Source organism: Geotrypetes seraphini, chromosome 2 (genome assembly GCF_902459505.1).
Source record: "Geotrypetes seraphini chromosome 2, aGeoSer1.1, whole genome shotgun sequence".
NCBI classification, from domain to species: domain Eukaryota; kingdom Metazoa; phylum Chordata; class Amphibia; order Gymnophiona; family Dermophiidae; genus Geotrypetes; species Geotrypetes seraphini.
In genome coordinates this window covers 53590963-53607013 of record NC_047085.1, presented here as the reverse complement: position 1 = coordinate 53607013, position 16051 = coordinate 53590963, and the positions used below count along the sequence as shown (strand labels likewise).

Here is a 16051-nt window from a genome sequence, read left to right as displayed (position 1 = left end):
TCAGAGGCTCCCCAAGATCTCTCCGGCCCAGCGCACGCTTCCGATGCTGATCTTGCCGGTCCTGCGCGGACCGGCAGGAAGTTCAAATGAATCAATCTTGCCGGTCCTGCGCGGACCGGCAAAAATTTCCTGCGGACCGGCGGTTGAAGAACTGTGGATTAGATCGCCAAGACAAAGTGAGTCCTGGGTGATCGACTCACTTTGCCTTGGCGAGCTACTGGCGCCCCTGCCTCGGGCCCCCTGTAAGCTCCGGGCCCGGCGGCCCTGCGGCACACCAGGCAACATCTCGCGGCACACTAGTGTGCCGCGGAACAGCGGTTGAAAAACACTGGTCTAATGTATGCTGAACTAGATCCACTCTGTTTAACTGAAGATGGAAATAACCGTATGTTAATTGAAAATGACCAAACTGTATGCTAAACTAGACTCTCTGTATATCTAATATTACTGTACATATATTCATAATTTGTTTAGGCATTATGTATCCTACCTTGTTACCTGTTCTAAGCTCGCTGGGGAGGACGAGATATAAAACCAACCAAATAAATAAATATTTCCATTGGGAGGCATGTTTGGTGCCATAAATTGGTAGTACTCATACACATAAATGAATTCATGGGATAATTTGTTACAAAATGAAAATTTACAAAAAAATTCTGCATCAGTTTAGTAAAATGTGCAGTGTTATAGTGCAGTGTTCTTCAACCACCGGTCCATGGACCAGTGCCGGTCCACAGAAATTTCCTGCCGGTCCACAGGGCCAGCACATGCATCAGGCCCAAAACAGTGTTCTTCAACCGCCGGTCCACAGTGCGATCAATGCAGCGTTTTCTTCGAGCCAGCTCCCTCTTCCTAACTGATTCAGTGCACAAAGCCACAGGTAGTGGCTTCTATGGGCATCCTGCGCCTGAACCGGAAGCCTTCTCTCCGAAGATGCAATATCAGAGGGAAGTCTTCCAGATGAGGCACTGGACGTGCAAGGTGCAATTAGTACTATTATGGGGGTGGGGGTCTGGGGTAGAGATTGGATAGAGATGGGCGGGGTCTGGCCCACGACTTAGCCCAGTGTTCTTCAACTGCCGGTCCACGGACCGATGCCGGTCCACAGAATAATTATTTTATTTCTGCCGGTCCATAGGTGTAAAAAGGTTGAAAAACACTGTTATAGTGTATTTTTATTAAAAAGTAACATAAGAATCAAAACAAGCTTCATTTAGAAAGAAGTGTAGAAAAGAAATACTGTATAGCCAAAAAAGAAAAAAATATCAGAAAATAAAGTACTGCTTTTTAAGGATGTGCAGACTAACTGTTTCCTTTGATTAGTTTCCTGTGCTGTTTATGCAAATTTTCCTTTTGTTCTGTTTATGATTATTATATTGCTCCAGAGGCATCTCATAAATACTGTGCACTGTTTGTGAAGAGTACATACTATTTCTCAATAGTGAATGGATGCATATAGATGCCCGCCCCCTTGTTGTAATAATGTAATATTACTGCTAGAGGTCAGGGTGGCCATATTAAGTCCTGGAACCATCATGGTATGAATGAGTGAGCATCTTCCCTGCCCCACTGCACACCAGGGGCAGGGCTTAGAAAATCTGCAATAGAACTGGCCTGGGGAGGATGTGGCCTGGGAGTGAAGCTTCAGGGAACTGTCAGCCATATAGGAGGGCTCATGCCTCAAAGAGGTTGGCAAATAGGGTTTTGATGCTGCAGAGGTGGTCTCGGGGGGGGGGGGGGGGGTATTTCCACTGAAAAGATGGAGTTGTAGCCACGCAGAGGTGATTGGAGGGCTGTGATGGTACATGTAGTTTTCATTTGAGGGGTTGTGGCAACATGGCCATTGTCTGGGCATGTGTGAGGGGTTGACTGGAGATAGGGTATAGCCTGAGGAGGGGTTGGGAATTTGGTGAGTGACCAGATGCCAGAGGGATAAACAGGTCTTCATTGGGGAACACCTGGCTTGGCCTCCGCGTGTGCGGGTCACTGGACTGGATGGACCAAAGGTCTGATTCGGTGAAGGCGTTTCTTATGTTCTTATATGTAAGGGTACCCATTGGGAAAGGGTGATTAAGGGGCATAGACATTAACATGTTTTGGGGCAGTTGTAAATACTGATATCTGTGTTTTAGCCGTACAGATGTGATGTCCAAATATGAAAATGGCAATGCACTTCTGTATTGCAGATCCTCATAGGACTCTCATTCTCCTCACCCTATTCACTTTCCTTTGACATCTTGGCCACTGTTCAAAAATTGCATTCACACATGTAACCTTCTTTACACATGTACTATAAGTTTTGTCATTTATACAGGGGAATGATTTTAAAATAAGTGCTTCATGGATTGTTTTTTTGAGTACTTAGTCAAATGTCACTGATAAGCAGAATAAAATCTATTCTGCATTAAATCAGAGTTTAATATGGATTAAAACACCAGTTTTCAAATTGGGAATACACTTCTTCCTCCGTATTTGCAGTTTCAGCAATCACGGTTTCGATTATTTGTGATTTTTAGATTGCTGGCTCCTCCCCCCAAATTACATCAGCTTGCATAGAGAAATCACTGATTCCAAGCGTTTACAGAGAAAATTGCTGATTCCTAGCACTTTATTCACCGTGTTTTGCCTCTCCTTCATGAATAGGCCAGGTCTCCGACCATGTTATTTGCGGCTTCACCATATTCACGATGGTTTTTAATAGAAAAAAAGCAAAAAACATATGAAAAAGTTATTTGTGTTTTTTCTATATTTGTGGGTCTGTTAATCCCCTATCACAGCAAACATGGAGGCAGAATATAAATAAAACATTCACACTGTATACACTTTAGGGAATTATGTACAATCAAAATAATAATCACTTCATTAAAGAAAACCGCTATGTACCGCAGTAATATTAACCATGAAAGAAAAAAAGCCTCAGACAATAGGAGAGTATGCCTCATTGCAAATAGTTTGTTTTTTTGTTAACTAGTGTTTTGTAAAGTTCTTACTTGCTACAATTAACCACAAGCAAAAGTATTTTTGCTTATGATGCTTGGGTGGTATAGTGTGTGTTCACCTCTCCTATTGTTTGAGGCTTTTTTTCTTTTGTGGTTAATATTACCTTAGTATATAGCGGTTTTCTTTAATGGAGTGAGCTTCTTTGAATTTTTTTGTATTTTCCCTCCATTCCCTATTTTGCTAGTTTTGTAGGTAACAATCAAAATAATGCAACTTATTAAACAGAACAATATTTGCTGTATTCTAGAAATATACATAGGTGATTTAATAATTGGCTCTCAGTCAGCCCTAGCTTCCTAGTCCAACAAAAATCCTGGTTATTAGCAACCATAAAATTATTTATCTATCATTGTTTTTGGTAGGCTGCCAAATGGCCACCAGGCTTCAGCTCTGCTAGCCTTTAGTTTACTATTAAGTTACCAAACACTAGGGGCTCCTTTTACGAAGGTGCACTAAACATTTTATCACACATACCGGATTAGCGTGCGCTATAGCACGCACTAGCCAAAAATCTACCATCTGCTCAAAAGGAGGCAGTAGCAGCTAGCACACGCTATTCCGCGCGTTAAGGCCTTACACGCCTTCGTAAAAGGAGCCCTAGGTACCGCTATAATACAGAGTCAAGTATTATTTTATGTATTTATTTTGTTTTATATCCCATCCTCCCCAAAGAGCTTAGAATGGCTTACAGAATAACATACATAATATACAGTTAACAGGTTACAATTTGTCATAGTTGCGGTACGAGGTGGTTGTTGTTTTTTTTTCCAGTACAAGTTTTTATCCTAACTCAACACAAACTAGGGATCTAAAACCAATATACATAATATAAAATTTACAGGTTAAATTTTTCATAGTTACTGTGCAAGATTTTTTAATGCAAGTTTTTATCCTAACGTGACACATACCGAGGATCTTGTACCAATTTATATTTCTTTGTAATCTATCGGTCATGGGTGGGGGAGTAAGGTAAATAGGTATGTTTTTATTGCTTTCCTAAAGTTTAGTAGTTCTTCAAGGGATCTAATCTGTGGGGGCAGTTGATTCCAACAGGTTGGTATGAAGTGGAAGTAAGAACACTGTTTGGTGGTTTGAAGTTGAAAGGCACAAGGTGTATTTCATCCTGGGAGCAAAGGAACCTGTTAGGCAGGTACGGAGGAAGCTTAGTCATCATGTAGCCTGGCCCCATGTCATTTAAGGATTTGAATGATAGAATCAGGCCCTTGAAGACACAAGGTTTGGTTGTGGCAGCCAGTGAGCTGATGATAGAGCCCAGGACAGAGGTTCACGGGCATGGAGGTTTTTTAGAAGTCTGATTGCCATGTTTTGTACATACTGGAGTGTCATGTGTTCTTCATCATGAGACCATTGAATAGCATGTTGCAGTAGTCCATGCAGGAGAGGACTTAAACATAGAGTAGCTGCGTAAAGTCCAATTCAGAAAAGTAGTTTCTTATTTTTCTGAGTTGTCACAGGCAGTGAAATGAGAAAAATACCACCTGAGAGATATGGTTGGAAAGCGATAGATTGGAGTCAAGGAGTATTCCTAGGCTGCGTGGTTGGTCTTTTGCAGTTATGGTAGTTGAGTCCCTGCATAGCGAAGGATCGGTGCAATTGCAATGTTCTTTGTGGATCCAAAGGAGTTTTGTTTTGGAGGTGTTTAGTTGTAATTTGTTGATGGACATCCAGTTTTTGATTTGCAAGAGCAGTAGGTATAGCTGGATGTCATCCGCGAAGAAATGAATCTATATTTGGTATTTGTGGGCTATGTCTAGGACAGGTCTAATGTAGAGTTTGAATAATAGAGGGGATAGTAGAGTCTCCTGTGGAACACAGTACAGTCAAACATCGGCTTGCGAGTAACCCGGTTTGTGAGAATGTCAGCGAGAGGGAGAACTTGAAGGCCTTGAGCATGCGCAGATGCATGCTCAAGGCCCAGCAAAAGGCAGGAACTTCTTCAAGCAGCACCAACACATCCTGTAGGCTGCGTGCTGGTGCCAGACAGGGGGTAGGTTTGAAGTTGTTCGGGCGGGGGATGGCAGTCCATGCGGGGGATTGAGGAGATTGAGAGGGGACATGATCGAAACATTCAAGGTACTGAAGGGAATAGACTTAGTAGATAAGCACAGGTTGTTCACCCTCTCTAAGGTAGGGAGAACGAGAGGGCACTCTCTAAAGTTTAAAGGGGATAGATTCCGTACAAACGTAAGAAAGTTCTTCTTCACCCAGAGAGTGGTAGAAAACTGGAACGCTCTTCTGGAAAAAGTCATAGGGGAAAACACCCCTCCAGGGATTCAAGACAAAGTTGACAAGTTCCTGCTGAACCGGAGCGTACGCAGGTAGGGCTAGTCTCAGGGCACTGGTCTTTGACCAGAGGGCCGCCGCGTGAGCGGAATGCTGGGCACGATGGACCACAGGTCTGACCTAGCAGCGGCAATTCTTATGTTCTTAGGTTCTCTTTGTGTCTTTAAACATCCCTCCCCCCAGGAAAGCCCCAGCTGCCACTGTAGTTGTTTTTCCTGACCAGTAGCAGCAGTGGCAAAACAGTAAGCATCACTTGAAAGGCCATTGTTTCTCTTCCCGTGGCTGCCAGCCCTGCCCCAGAACAGGAAGGTAATATTAGAGGAGGTGGTTCCAGCAGTTGCAGGTAGAAAAAAAAATGAGTAAGTAACGTCTGATGTTTTGTTGCTGCTATTGTAGTGGCAGAGTGGTGGCAAGAGGAATATGGTAGCTTACTGATTTTTCTGCATGGCAACCTTAAAAAAGGTGTGTGGCTGTGCAGCCAAGCAGACTCGAAGGAACAGTGGTTTGGAACCTTCTAGGCTGAAGAGGTTCAATCTCTCTGGGCTGGGAGAATCAGGCTCCTGCTCATGTGAACACTTGGAGGAGGGAAATAGACAGATATTAATAGGGATTCCATACTCTAAAATGCTAACACTAAAGAACACTTTCTCTAAAGCAGGGATCTCAAACGCCCTCCTTGAGGGCTGAAATCCAGTCGGGTTTTCAGGATTTCCGCAATGAATATGCATTGAAAGCAGTGCATGCACATAGATCTCATGCATATTCATTGGGGAAATCCTGAAACCCCGACTGGATTGCAGCCCTCAAGGAGGAACTTTGAGACTCCTGCTCTAAAGCGCAGTGCATGCAAAGGATGCCTACTAATTTAGACATGGGCTAATAACAATGACTGAGCTTCGGACGTAAATGAGGGGAATTAGGGGGGTTGGGTTGGGGGGGGTAAATGGTAGGAAATCAGTGCTGTGGTAAGGGATGAGTGAGTGGAGGTAATGGGTTTGAAGTGTTAGATTGGTGAATGTAGAATTGTTGCTGTGGAAGGAAGGATGGTGATTAGTAGGTGAGATTGATTTGATTGGTGAAGGTTAGGGCAGGTAGTTGGGTCACTGAGGTGAAGTAAGTTTTGTTTTGACAGGTGGATGGGAGGTGAAGGGTTGGGAGGTTATGTGTGAGCCTTAGAGGGTGGATTAGGGCCTGGAGGGGAGGTTGAAGTAAAATTTATTTGGCCACCTGATTTTGCTTCTTCTTTTTCTTGGTTTGGGTGGGGTGGGGGCTGTTGCAACTCGGGAAAGGGTGGTTCTAGGCAGCCATTTAGTATGGGGTGAATAGATCTTCAGGATATGTGAGTGGGTGTGGAATACTTGTGTGCAACACTGCAACAAAAGCTGTGAAGCCAGGCAGGCGGCACCACAGGCCTCATGGGGGGAGGGGGTAGTATGGAACATGAATGCATTTTGGATTTGACAAGATGGATAGGCTGATACCGATTATCTGACAGTGAAGTGGGATAGTAGAAGGCCACTCTGGAAGAAGATGAATGTTAATTTGGTTATGACGCATTGATCTTGGTGAGTTGTCAATAAAGCCGCAACTAAGCATTTGGTTCCAAAATATGTTGTTAATGTGTTTATTGATTATTTGACTTGAGGGCTAATCGAAGAGTATGTGGAAGTGGTGTGAGTGACATTTGTTAAGAAATTAGTGTGTTACATGCTGAGAAACCCCTAGATATAAATTCAATTTCTTATCATTTAGCATGCACTAATGGAATTAGTGTATGCTAAGCTTTAGTAAAAGGGCCCTAAAAGTTAACAATAGAATAGTTTAACAATCCCAAAAGGATAATATAAATCATGTTGCTTAATCCAATGCATATTAAACCAAAAGTATTATTTGCAATTGGAATATGAATACTGTACAGCTCATTTGATTGATTTTTGCAATAGACTGTTAGACCGAAAAGTGTTTTAAATAACACTAGTATAAAATGTTAAAACCTTTTTAACTTACATTACCATTAGCATGCTTTAGCAAATAGAATAATTATAGCAAGGGCTCTTCAAATATTTAGTGGGTCAATGTGTCACTTGGCAATTTATTATTGCTAATTATCTATACCACTTTAAAGATAACCTTAGAAAGGTGGTACATCAAGTTTAATGAACATTGCCAATGGTTAGCCATCAGTAAATTCCCATCATATTGCTTTCATCCCAATTAACTATATACATATGAAGCATTTCATTAACATTCAGCAATTGTTCTCAAGTCTGAATTAAGGATATGAAAATCTCTTAAAGCAATAAAACCGATATAAATCTATAGATTTGTGTAGCTGGACTGATGAATCTCCTGTAAAAAGAAAAGCCACATAAATGTCAATGTCTACAGCAGACATTAAGAAATCCTGAACGGATCCTCAGAAATCCATCGCAGATATTCTCAAAGAAGATAATCTGTCACAGATATTTTGCAGAACTATTTTAGTTCAAGCTTGTTTGGTATTTGATATATTGCACATCGGTGTGGCTGTTCACAATCTGTTCAAAATCTAATCAGGCACTCTTATTTTCCTATCTATCTCAGCAGGCTCTCACTCTAACTATTATGGTACCTGGGATAGATTCCAAAAAGGTCAACCAAAGTTAAGTCCTAAATATTTGGGTGCTGAGCTACTTTGGCTGTCCCCTTTAAAAAGTGCCCAGGATCACTGGGCCACAGCTTTGTGGACAGCAGACCCCATCATGGAAAAAATGTTGCTCATGAGGATGATCACAAGCAGTGTTATTCATATATCACTGGAGGGTGTGTTAAAAGTTCCATATTTATTGCATTCTACTACCATGTTTCCCCGAAAATAAGACAGTGTCATATTAATTTGGGGTCAAAAAAATGCACTAGGGCTTATTTTTGGGGATATCTTATTTTTTTCATGTACAACAATCATCTCCTCCACCTCAATTCTTTCTCTTTCCTTTGTCCTCCTCCCCTCCATGTGCAGCATCATTCCTCATCTCTCACCCATCCCCTTATGCAACAGAGCCCCACCAACCCTCCCACCGTGAGACTCTGCTCCGAGGCCTCCTAAAGCAGCAGGGGTGCGAGTTGCTGAATCAAAGAGTCTGATTTTTTTTTTTTTTAGCAAATCATGCAGCACTAGTGTCAAGGATGGAGTCAGGGGGTGTCATGAACATTTGTGGGGAGGGTGAGGGAGGCTTCAAGGGTTGACCTTAATTAGGGCTTATTTTTTTGGGTAGGGCTTATATTAGGAGCATCTTTAAAAATCATGCTAGGGCTTATTTTCAGGATAGGTCTTATTTTCGGGGAAACAGGGTATTATTCCTTTTAACCATTCCTATTGATCTTCTAGAGGTATATAAACGTTGCACAAATTGACAGTTCTGCTTGATGGCTTACAATCTATTCAAAGCAGACAAACAGGAAAAATAAGGGGTTAGGGAGTTCAAATTATTATGGAAATAAAGAAAACAGGCGAACAGGTCTCCTCCAGGTCAGAGATCTAAAAAAAAAAAAATTCTGCATTTTTTACAAAAGACCCTAGGAAACTAACTGTGCTACACACACGTATATAGGAAAACCGCAGCAGGGGCTACTCTTGTAATACCATACGACTCAGTCCTGGAGAAAGCAATACAAATCAAAAGACCTACAGCTACTACCAGAGAAGATAATTCACTGAAATAAATCTTTCCTGCTGCTCTAATTCTAGCATTTTATCCCCCAGATCTAGTTTTCTACAAACATAACTTACAAAAAGCAAGCTTCAAACTGGAAAATAGAGCACCAATTTCTATGAGACAGTACATTCAAAGGAACCCATAGTGTTACCCACAATAAAAAGACATTTAAGGAAAGGGAATCATCTGCACCTTCCCCTATTAATATACTACTTATTCCCCTAATATACACCTTCCCCTATTAATATACTTAATATACCATGGTAGAACATATGAAAAGAGATACAATATTGTTGAAACAGATCAGAATTTAAACAACTACTATAATATAGACCTTTAAAGGTACTGGATAAGGCATCAGAAGAACGAGGTGACAAGGTTGGGGGGAACATTTTTCCAAAGCAGATCTCGGTTTCAATGTCTTTACAACCAGGACAGTGAACAGAGACTTCAAGACCACAGATGAAATAATATATCCAAAATTAAAATGATAAAATGCTAAAACCAATATTTAGGAGTCGATTACCTGTATGCATTACCTGTAGTGACTGGTAATGCATATTAACCTATGATAATGAGCAGAACCCGTAGAAATAATTTGGTCTGTAGCATCGAACAAATATTGTTTTGTGTAAAATATATATAAAAATATATACCGTATTTTTCGCTCTATAAGACACACTTTTTCTTCCCCAAAAAAGTGGGTGGAAAGAAGGGTGTGTCTTATGGAACAAATATCCAACCCCCCTCCCCCTTCAGTGGTCCGGCACTGCTCCGTGAATACCTTTAAAGCTGCAGGGAATGAAAAGATAAGAGAGCGTGTAGCAGAGGGCGGTGTAACTTAATTCATACCTAGAAGAGGAGGAGCCAAAGCAAATACATCCACACCAGCTCTCCTTATAGGAAGGGGAAAGGAAAGCTTTACCTGCAGTAAGAGGAAGGGCATGGTGGCAACTATTTCCATCTGCAGGAGTTATAGTAGTAAGGAGAGGGAACGGCAAGGTTTTTTTTCCTTGTATAGGAGAGGGTACAACACTCCGTAGTGGCTGGACGAGCACGCACACCCTCCCCGCACACGTGCTGAAACTCCGTTCTTTCCATCTCTTGGAGAAATCCTGCGCGCACGGTGAGACAAGGCACAGCTCGAACTGTAGCTACTGCGGCTGGGGCACGCGGTGGGAGGGGCTGGGTGGCGCATTGCTGTGCAGTAGAAAAGCGTGCGAATGGGTCCTTTGATGGTCTCCCAGCACTGTTGCGTGTGGGCAGGGATGGTTATGCGAGTCCTAGCAGCGGCCCATGTGTGTTTGCTAGTTTCGTTTTTGCTGTCTCCTGTTTTTCTGTTTGATTTTTCACAAGGCCGGTGAGAATTCGAGTTTGTACATTTTCTAAGTATTTTGGACCTCTGGAGGAATAAAATAAGGTATGGTGGAGTTTGGGGTGGGTACGGGGGGTGGGGGGGAGAGGCCTGCCTGCCTGCTTGTTTGCCTTGGGTGTGGGGCCCTGCCTACCTTCCCTTTTCTTTCTCTCCTTTCCCATCTTTTTCTTAATTTTATTGTAGTTCTCCCCCTCTCCTTCTCATTTCTCTGTTCATCATTGTTTCACTTTTTTATATTTTTAGTTTGTTTTTATCAAATTATATATTATAAATCGCTTAGTAAAAAAAGATATGCAATTAAACTTGAAACTTGAAGCATGATGTGCTGAGGGAAGACAGCTGGACTCGGATTACAGAACCATGCAAAAATTGGTACTGTGACTCCACCCGCCCTTGAGCTGAAGAACCAGTATGCAGCCCTGGAAGTGGAGGAGATTAAGGATCAAAGCTTAAAATACCACAAATTACTGGATCTGTGACCACTAGGAGATATAAGGTATTGGTGGTTGGTGATTCTCTTCTGAGGGGTACAGAAGCATCCATCTGCAGACCAAACATGATGTCCCGGGAGGTATGGTGTCTCCCTGATACCAAATTCCAAGATGTTACGGACAGCTTGCCAAAACTCATCAAGCCTGATGACTATTATCTGATGCTGCTCATTCAGGTTGACACTAATGATACTGCCAGGTACCCCTACAAACATATAAAAAGTGACTTTGTGGCTCTGGAAGAAAAGGTGAAGCAGTCAGGTACACAGGTGGTAGATATTCTTGTCCATCTTCCCTGTTGAGGGTAAAGGCCAGGGCAGAGAAGCCTGCATCCTTGATATGAATGAATGGCTACATGGATGATGTAGTCGAGAGTGTTTTGACTTCCTGGAACATGGGATGATTTTTCAAGGGTTGGTACGCATTTATCAAAGATGGGAAGAAGTGTCTTCAGCTAATCTACTGAAGAGGGCTTTAAACTAGAAGTGATGGGGCAGGGTGATCAAAGCTCCCAGGAGAGTATAAACTCTCAGATAAGTAAAATCACTCTACACGGATGGGGAAAAGGGGGCAATATATGGAAAGCAGTATATACTAATGCTCAAAGTATGGGAAACAATATTCTGGATCTGGACGTTGTGATGGAAGAAGATGAGTTGGAAATAGTGATGATCACGGAGATGTGGTTCACAGAGATCCATGACTGGGATGTACTTATACCAGGCTATAATCTGTTCAGGAAAGACAGGCTTGAAAGAAAAGGGGTTTACAAGTTTCCAAATAATAATAATAATAACAGTAATAACAACAGTTTATATACTGCAGGACCGTGAAGTTCTATGCGGTTTACAATGGTTAAAAGATGTTACAAATTAATTAGAATCAACAAGGTTAGAAGCTAGTTATTAACAGCACTAGAGATCAGTTAATGTAGAGTAGGATTGTACAGTAATAATAATAGGATTGTACAAAGAGGGGAGTAGCGTTATATGTTACAGATCATTTTAAAGCCACACAATTGCCAGATCTTCAGGGCAAGGAAGAGGCACTGTTGATCAATTTGGAAAGAGGGAATGGTAAATATATTTACATTGGTGTGATTTACAGGCCTTCTTCACAGATGGAAGAAGTGTACAGAGATTTAATAGTAGACATTCAGTTTTATTAATAGGTGATTTTAACATGCCGGATGTTGATTGGGGTATTCCTATTGCAGGGTCTTCTAGAAGTAGGAGATCCTGGATTCTCTATAAGGAGAACTGTTCTAGCAGTTGGCAATGGAACCCATGTGGGAGGGGGGGTCATACTGGACTTAATGCTTACAAATGGGGAAAAGTGTTTCTGATGTTACAGTGGGTGATGCATCTGGCAAAATTTTCACTAGAGTAGTTAATCAAATCTTAAATAAACATAAACAAACACCCCAGATGGTGTAAATAACATAGGAAAGACCTAGTGAAGCTTGAAGAATAGTCTGAAATTTGGCAACTAAAATTTAATGTCAAGAAAGGCAAGGTCATGCATTTGGGCTGCAAATATCCAAAGGAACATTGCTGTTTAGAAAGTGAAAAACTTATGTGCACGATAGAAGAATGGGAGACTTGGGTGTGATTGTATGTGATGATCTTAAGGTGACCAAACAGGTTAAAAAAGTGATGGCAAAAGCTAGAAGGATGCTAGGGTACATAGGAAGAGGTATGGCCAGTAGAATAAAGGAGGTATTGATGCTCCTGTATAAGACACTGGTAAAACCTTATTTAGAATATTCTGTGCAATAAAAAAGATGGAGTCAGTCCAGAGAAAGGTTACTAAAATGATGCGTGATCTTCGTCATATGGCATATGGGAAGAGACTTAAAAATCTCAAATATGTATACTTTGGAGGAAAAGTAGGAGAGGGGAATATGATAGAGACGTTTAAATACCTACTTGATGTAAATGTGCATGAGTCGAGTCGCATTCATTTGAAAGGAAGCTCTCAAATGGGAGGGAATTGGATGAAGTTAAGAGATTGTAAACTCAGGAGTAATCTAAGGAAATACTGTTTAAAAGAAAGGGTGGTATATGCATGGAACAGTCTCCCAGAAGAGTTGGTTGAGAGAAAGCTTGGGATAGGCACATGGGATCTCTTAGAGAGAAGAAGAGATAATGAGTACACTAGATGGGCCATTTGGCCTTTATCTGCCATTATGTTTCTATTAGTGCATGTTCTTTAAACTGAAAAATGGAAAATCACCCATTTTCTGGCCACAGCAAAACGTGGCCTTAATGCATGGGAAAGACCCATGTAAGGGCGCATCAATGTCACTCTTTACTGCAGCTTTTAAAAAAAGTTCTATAGGAAGTTCAAATAATCCAACATTAAATCATCTTCCTCAGGTTTTGTTGCAGAGTTCATAGCTTGACTTTAAAAACATAAGAACTGCCATACTTGGACAGACCGAAGGTCCAAGTCCAGTATCCTGATTCCAACAGTGGCCAACCCAGGTCCCAAATACTTAGTTAGATCTCTAGTAGTAAAATAGATTTTATGCAGCTTATTCTAGGAATAAGCAGTGGATTTCCCAATCCATCTCAATAATGGCCTATGGACTTCTCTTTTAGGAAATTATCCATACCTTTTTTAAACCCCCGCTAAACTAAATAATTTCACCATATTCTCCAGCAACAAATTCCATAGTTTAATTTCATGGTATGTGAATAAATATTTTCTCTGGTTTGTTTTAAATCTGCTACTTAGTAGCTTTATCACATGCCCCTTTGTCCTAGTATTTTTGAAATGAGTAAACAAGTGATTCCCATCTACCCTTTCCATTCCATTCCACTTTCTCTTTAAGCACATTTTTATTTGCTTTTAAAGCAAACATCAAACATTAACAATAGTCAAATAGTTATTTCTATGGTTACACTATATGATCTATAATTCAGCAAACATATTTGAAAAGGCATTTAAATAAAATTGTTTTAATATTTTACCTGAAATCTGAGCCTATTCTTTTTCCATTTTCTGGTTCTCCTGGATCTGGACATAAATTGGATGCTTGCTTAATTCCTCCTTCATTTACTGTAAAAAAAAGAAGAAGAAAGAAAGAGAGAGAGAGAGAGAAAATAAATAATATGATTGAGAAAACTCAGGTTTACAAAATGTTTGCCAATACAGAGTATTTAAAAAAAAAATAATAACTCTTTCAAATTACCATGAAATCATACCTCCATCTAATTACACAAAGAGCTTGATTATATAATAGGATATGTAGATGAAAAATGCTATAAGGGCCAGATTCAGTAAATTGCACCCAAAATTTGGGTGCTGGGAAAATCAGTGCTCAGCAATTTTGTATAGAAGGCTCTCCGGGCTGAGCACCTTTTATAGAACAGCGTGTGGAACCAGTCCCTGTGACTAAATTTTGGATACTGAATCAGAAGCCAAGAACAGGCCTCAACAACGAGACGAAAACACACAACGAGGAGTCGGGAGGACAAGATGTCAAAAGATCAGCTAGGGGTGTGTAGTTTAAAAAGCCACTTTATTGGTCAATATGTCACAATAGCTCAAAGACTCTTTGAGCTATTGTGACATATTGACCAATAAAGTGGCTTTTTAAACTACACACCCGGCTGATCTATTGACATCTTGTCCTCACGACTAAATTTTGGATGCCAGAGCTTGCACACCAGGATTCACTCCTGGTTTCAGCAAATGTTTGGCACACCCCCTCCTCCCCAATTGTGAAACACTGCATGAACCTTTTTAAAACACTCTTACCCCTCCCATGGCCACAACTTCTTTTGAGTTGTGCAAATAAGATTAGAGATGTATCGAGATTCAATCTTGTTTGTGGGACCTGAATTATGGAACAAACTTCCAAAAGACTTAAGACTGATTGAGTCTGACTTTAGAAAATCTTCGACAACATACCATATTTGCCAGTGTATAGGATACACTTTTTTTCCCCTCAAAATACACTTAAAATATGGGGTGCGTTTTATGCACCGGTAATCATGAGTTGAAATTTCAGTCAGTCTAAAACTTCTGGTTTATATTAATATACTATCATGTTGTTTCTGCTCTCTCTCGGACGCTGCAAAGTCTCACAAGTACGCACTGTACACACGTCAGTTTCCTGCTCTCTCTCGGCCGCTGCAAGGTCTCACACGTAAACACTGTACATGCGCACCACCTTGTTTTTGCACTCTCTCAGATGCTGTGAGGTCTCACAATAGTGCACTGTACATGCGCGTCACATTTTTTCTGGGTTTTAAGGATGAAGATTAAAAGGTGCCTAACTACTGTGTTCCCTAGTTACATTTTTTGTAGACATAAATAACTATAAAATTAGTACAGTAAATCATTATGGAAATTCATGAAAAAAAACAGATAAAATTATTATTTTTTTCTTTAAGATATGTATATAAGGGGGGGGGCTGCATATTATATGCCAGTAAATACGGTGCTTGGGCTCATTGACATGAATCATTGATTTTATACATGTTGTTCATTAATGTGTTTTGTATGTAAGTTGTAAACCACAAAAAATTGTAGATTTGTGGTATATAATGTTTTCTTAAATAAAACATATTAAATGAGAGAATATAGGTGTTGTTCTTTATAAAGATGATCATAGACTGCTGCATATGTAACTCGAATTTAGGGCTAGATTCACTACGCTTTGCGAGCCTTCTCCGACCAGTTTGTGAGCCTTCTCCGACCTGATTCATTAACCTTCTGGCCGATCTGATCCGCACATGTAAATGAGGGGAAATGGTATGCAAAGTAGGAAGGCAGTGATTCACTAAACCAACAAATGAACACTGATTGGGCTGGCCAATCCAAAACGAAGTGACTGCTGAGGACCAGTCGCTCACATTCTTGCCGAGTTTCCTGCTCTCTGCTGCCCTGAAATCATCAAAATAAAAAACATCTCCCTGGTCTCTGTCGCCCTGCTCTCTGACCTCTGCCATCCTGCCTTTCTGCAAGCCCACAATTTTAACCCACAAGTTTAAAGTGAGGCTGCACTATGCCGTGCTGTGCTAGTTGTTCCAGTCTGGCCGAGTGCAACCACCACCCCCTTCTTTTTTTACTTCAAGCTTGTGCGGAGAGCAAGCGCATGCGTGGATCGCATCTCCAGGCAGAGAGGATGGTCTGCACATGCGTCTGGATCGCTCTGTAGCGATATGTGGGATCAC

The 16051-nt window shown here is 41.0% G+C and overlaps 1 protein-coding gene across 1 annotated transcript in view; it reads right to left on the bottom strand.

Annotated features, from left to right (window-relative positions):
* CSMD3 (CUB and Sushi multiple domains 3) overlaps positions 1-16051 on the bottom strand; it is a 1852015-nt gene that overhangs the window by 1055319 nt on the left and 780645 nt on the right. Inside the window, exon 9 of the mRNA XM_033933128.1 lies at positions 13841-13928. Within this exon, the coding sequence (XP_033789019.1) occupies positions 13841-13928 (88 nt within the window). The remainder of the gene's footprint in view (positions 1-13840; positions 13929-16051) is intronic.